General features: G+C 34.4%; 1 protein-coding gene across 1 annotated transcript in view; it reads right to left on the bottom strand.

Annotated features, from left to right (window-relative positions):
- Nucleotides 1–2,070: 2,070 nt before the first annotated feature.
- LOC135224863 (uncharacterized) overlaps nt 2,071–6,000 on the bottom strand; it is a 275,908-nt gene continuing 271,978 nt past the window's right edge. Inside the window, 2 exon segments of the mRNA XM_064264188.1 lie at nt 2,071–4,918; nt 5,260–5,415. Coding sequence (XP_064120258.1) covers nt 4,689–4,918; nt 5,260–5,415 — 386 coding nt within the window. The 3' untranslated portion in view covers nt 2,071–4,688.

Genomic DNA, 6,000 nt, shown 5'->3' with positions numbered 1-6,000 from the left:
ATGCTAACCTATGTTTAATTTGGTCTTTTTGTATTTATTAAAACAACTATAGGCCCTATACACATTACCCCACCCAGGACTTAAATCCCACCCCCCCCTGGGCCCGTTATATATGTATTTGTATTATTTCATATTTGAACCCATCCCACATTACATTTAGTTCCTTAACTACCCATTTACTTTTATTTACCCTTAACATTGCCAACATTATCTTGTAAGTGCTGGTGTTCATTTTACCTCAGCCCCACCCTGCCATCAACCAATAGCATCAAAGCATTTTTACTACTCCACACCACCTCTCCTACCCTGTTTTCTACGGTCTGGCTTCCTGCCACCTCCTAACTGTAGAACACCAACACTGTTGAACTGCCGCCATGACATCCACTGCTGCATCTACTTCACGCTCGCCCCAGCCCCTCACCAGGAACTCTTGCCAACTTCATGTAACAATTGTTACATGAGTTACAAAGATTTTCTGCCTTTTACTCAGGTAATTATGATCGACTAATCGGTTTTTGCCAGGACCATGGCCTCCTGAGAAGGCAGGTCTTTGTTTCCCCCATTCAGTCGACTCCAAGATACGGGAGGAGAATGTATAACTTCGTCGGGTACTTGGCTGTTGCTTATTTCAAGCTGCATTTTGAGGAACCCAAAGACCGCCTCCACGCATTCTTAAAAGCAGCTGCTGCTGTGTACCCTCCACCCCTTTAGGTAAGGTCCAAACATTATTCTTAATTATTATGTTTTAGGAAAGTGAGTGTTAGGCTTTCGCCGAAAGTTGCGTCAAGGTATGTTACTATTCAGTGGGGTGCTGCTAAGACAACTCGTACCTTCCACCTTACCCCGCCCACCCTCTATGCGTTACCCCCCCCCCCCCCTTAGTGAACATATGGCTCCGTGGTGGTTGGGGAATTTAAAAAAAAAAAAAAAAAAAAAAAACATGACAGCTGTGTTTACATTGCCTTCACCGTAACGAATACTTGGTACCTTCCTATAGGACCGTTCTTCGGTGACTTAGACTATGGCAATTGACCTTTTCTATGTTATTTTAGTTGCTTTACAAGGGTTGTAAGGAATATTTTGTTCGTTTGGTTGGAACTAAACTTTAATATACCTTTGAGTTTGGTGCGGCTATTATGTAACTTTCAAAGGTCAATTACTGCTTAGTTACAGCCGCCCGAATGGATATTACTTTTAAATCTTGTACAGTAACTCAAATAACATAGGAATCAGTCAATTCTGTAGAAATACCACAAAAATAATAGTAGTGAGTCAAGTGCTGCAAGAATATGTCCATGAAAATTTGCTCCTATAATCTGAAAACGAACTGCATCAGCAGTTTTATCGTAATAGATTAGTGTCGCCTCCCTCTTTCATTTACGTTTTCTATGTCTAGCTGTGATGAGATGCATGTTAAAACTTAGGTATCGCAAACAATTTACTGTACTTTAAAGTTTGTGACAGAGAAATTGTTCTTTCTGAGTTACTTTTCAGACTTTTATTATCGTTAAAAAGGATTACATTGTATTTCTTCCACAATCTTGACACTTGAGATGACTTATGTGTAGAATTTTTGGAGAAAAACATGTCTTTACTATCCAAATCTGCCAAATGTCAAAAGGAGAATTTTGTAACGGCCATGAAGAAAGTATTGCAAGTGGCCGCATCTTTTATGAAATTCCACTTGCCATGTTACCGTCACTAACCGGCAAAATATGTATTTGGTTAATTTTCATCCAGACATTAACATATATTGCAGTGAATATTTTCCCAGCAACTGTACTAGACCTATCAAATTTCCTTGGACTTTTTATGAGAATTGAACTCACTATCTCTCTATTGATATAAGAGGGCAGCAGCTTGTGAACATGCTATACTTTACTATTTTGTTCTTTTCTTTCAACTGGCCGCTTGGAAAGTTTTTGAATAAGGGTGCACACTGTCACTATAAAAACAGTTCATGATAAAAATGAAACTCCCTTTTGTAATCTTGTCATAGGGTTACTGCTTTGCTTGGGACTAAGTATGTATTAAGGAATTTGAATTGAAATAAGAGGTTAAATAAACACCTTTCTAATTAAAGTTCCTTTTATTGGCCCAAGCACTCCTTGGCATCCATGAAATTTTTTTGTACTTTTTTGAATGCTCAATCATTTTTTTTGTATTTTTCTTGTATTGCAGGATCTCTAAATCTAACTATATACAATGGAGAATTGCCTTTAAAAATAGGGTCGTCATCAGAAGATCAATCATTTGTCAATATTGGCCTTTATAATATGGGTCGTCATCAGTAAATCCATCGTAGAAAAGAATTGCTTTCATGTAAAAGCCATGTCGTCAACAACAAAACATTTTTACTTTCTGCAACGAGATAACAGCATTGCCTACCAGTATATTTCCTCTTACATGTACTCAGAGTTTGTCTTTAAATCAATAAGAAAATGTAAATCACATTTTTAACCATTGTAAATGACTATTTCAAGATCACATCATCATCCAATGAAACATTTTGACATTAGAGACTCAAATAGTTCCCGTATAATGTATCTGAATTAACTGTCGTGTTCAAATGTTTCCCAAAACAGTTTTCAGGATGAGAAGATTTCTCGCAACTTGCTTTCCATTTTACATTTGTTTAGATCTGCCAGAAATTTCAAGTGTTCTGAACTGCATTTTTAAAACTGATGTAATTACTGTACATGTACAATATTTAAGGAGCATATATTATGTAAAAGGCTAAGTTGTAATTACAGAATTGAGCGGTTTGGTTCTGAGAGAAACAGTTATATAAATTTTGCCCTTACTACACATCTAGGTTTTGATAGTGGTAGTTTCATAGTGAAGTTTAAAAGGAGGTAACTGTATTGTTAAAACAAGTGCCAGTAAAGCACTTGCATAAAAAAAGAATTATTTCTACAGTGAAATACATATCAGGAAACAGTTTAAAATTTTGTTTGGTTTCTATATGGATGGGGTTAAGTGTACTTTTGATATTTTAATGTGATAAAGACACCATTTTACAATATTGTTGGGGAAAAGCTCTACTTCAAGCAATTTTTTTTAAAGGGACATAGACTTTCCATCCTCGTAGACAATCATTTTCACTCGTAAGAACACATATCCATATAAATACATACACCCACAACTAACATACAATCTTATCAATTGAATGCACTTTACGGGATGAAAAGCGAGCTGTGTGGACAAAGGGAAAGGTTAAAAACCTTAGTTCTGATGATTACAAGTATTTAAAAGCTTTAGTTGATGTACAAAAAATAAAAAAAATACATTCCACAACTTCCTACAAGAATTATATTAAGCTGTTGCCAAGAATTGTTTTTATATTTGTAATTATGAACATGGGCAGGAGTGTAGAACTTTTAATCACTGTAGTTAAAATTTGTAACATTATTTTGTAGGATTTATTGTTACAGTGAATTTATTTTTTTATTGCACAATAAAATAAGTGTGATGATTCCTGAATATAAACATGAATTTACTGTAGTTAGCTCTCAGTCTCAAATATTAAGGTGAATTTTGTAGTGGATAATAATTCTGACTTCTCTTTACCTGCATTAAGATCAATTACAATGCAAATACTTTGTGTTGCAAATTATTGTTAGCATTCTTTTGTTCAGCTTAATCATTAGCCTGGGTCTGTGTTTCAGATGGCTCATTCCATAATTTGTTTTGGCAGATGCTTTATGGCCAGATGTCCTTTCAGACTTCAACTGTTCCTATATATATGCAAGCTTCAGATAAACAGCGTCTGATGTTCCAAGGCAGTTACCCATCCATTAGCTGATGTTTAACATAGTTTAAATTAATATTAACGATTTTAGTTTTATAAGATCAAAAAGGGGCAGTGATTTTACTCATGCAATGTTCCCTTCTCCTCAAGACTTCCTACCTTAATTGCTGTAATCAGTTATGTATCCAGAAAAGGGATGCTTTGCTGAGAATAACTTTTAACTTATAATAGACAAAATTTATAATGCCAAAATTAGACAAGCAATTATCAAGAAAAACATTTCTTACAGAAGCCATATTTTACTTTTAAGGAGGAGTGATTTCACGATAACATAATAGTACAGTATACTTAAAAAGTAATTAGTACCTAAATAATACTTCCCCACAAATTGTACTATGTACTTCATTTTCATTTAGTACTGCTAAAAATTTGAATGGATTGCTCTGATGCAGTAAATATCTTTCTTGTTGAGTGTTGTTTGGACGTTCATTGCAGACTTTTTTAAATTTTACCAATTACAGTACATGTATAAAGGATATGATGAAAATAAATTTATTTACGTCATGCAATCATACATCTCTTCAACTTGTGTACTTGTATAAGTTTGTGGTCAAGAGATATGAGAAATCTTTAAAATCAAGCTATACATCCTGTATTTGTGATGAATTTGTTCTGTTCTTTTAAATTTTTAATAAGTTGCATTTTGTTCATAAGGGAAAATTATTGTTTGAATAATACATATCTGATACAAAGTGGCATGTATCAAGTTGTGTATGTAGCCCTGCTCCTTACAGGATGTTTTTGTTCAGATACTACCTGCTTTTTGCCATCTTCTTTTGGGAAATACAACATTGAGTTCATGTGAGAGGAAGGATTTTCCCTTCCCTTAGAGATGCCTGAAACCTACTACTGGTTAGTGTAACAAAGTACAGAGATTTTAAGTTCCATTCAAAGATATCAAATCTGAATCTTCAAAACTGGCTGAAGGATCATCGCCTTGGTACTCTGGTATGCTGTCCTCACATCTTAAGCACTCACACTCGGCTATGTTATCATAAGCTCTGGTAAACTTGTAGCCATTGTCACAGACCATTTCCACCAAAATCTTCTCAAACTTTGCAGGTTTGCAGCAGAAGCACGTGGAAATGTAGCTTGAACGCCTTCCACCTGCAACAAGAGATGTAAAACTTAAGTAAATTTTTCAGGAGATTTATTGACTTCTGAAACCATCCTAAATTTTCTCAAGATTTTAGACAGACATACATTTTCTTGAGATTCTAGAGTACCCAATGAAATAGTGTAAGATAAGTAGTTGTGTTTCTGTTGTGACCCCATGAAACAGGAATGTAAACATTTTTGTTTTGGTTTTCATGAAATAATCTCAAGAAAATATTGGAATACTAATGTATTTTATTTTATTTCATGAAGCAAAATTCTTTAATAATTTTTACACTTAGTGAAGTTATTTCAAAACGTTTGGTAAGCACAACTGAGATGTAATTCCTGACCTTGGTTGACAGGAGCAGTGAAGGAATCGCAGTGTCCTGAACACTGATTAAGACCACTGATAGGGTTTGGATTCTTGCAGGTACCAACTCCACGAGCTTTCAGCATAAAGGTGCCAACAGTCTCTTCAGGACTCAAGGCATTGGGCTTGCAGTCACCTGTGGAATAATTTAATTTCATATAAGTTATAGTTTGTATGTCAGAATTATGGATTGTAGTGATGTAAAGTGTAAATGTAGTGATAAAAATTTTATGACAAAACATTAAGAAAGAATTATGAATGACTGAACAAATCTAATAAACAGACCATTACGGTCATATACAAAATCTACATATACTACTTAGTAACAACCCTTAATTTGTATCAATAGAATGAGTAAAAAAATAAATAAAAAGGACAACATTACACATAATATAAACATTATTTCTCCCCTGCATGTGTTTGTGGTTAGCTTAGCTTTTATATTTATCTTCATTTTTAACATACACTTTACACTTATAGTTAATTTAGTTAATAGCTTCCTTGAATTAATTGCTACTATAGAATTTTGTGTGAGAAAACTCACTGCCATGTTTTCTTCATTAAAAAATTATACTTCTGGTATCCAAAAAAAAGTTGGCTTAACTGTATGCTAAGTCTCTCATCTTTGAAGTGATCTAAGTGATCAGGAGCTCATAGTGCTCAGTAATAAAAGCTGCTTCTAATGACAAAATGTGTCTTCCGTGCCAGATGTTAGGCAGCA

Source organism: Macrobrachium nipponense, chromosome 12 (assembly GCF_015104395.2).
Source record: "Macrobrachium nipponense isolate FS-2020 chromosome 12, ASM1510439v2, whole genome shotgun sequence".
In the NCBI taxonomy this organism is placed as follows: domain Eukaryota; kingdom Metazoa; phylum Arthropoda; class Malacostraca; order Decapoda; family Palaemonidae; genus Macrobrachium; species Macrobrachium nipponense.
Note: the sequence above shows the minus strand (reverse complement) of the source record. Positions and strands in the feature narration are given on the sequence as shown.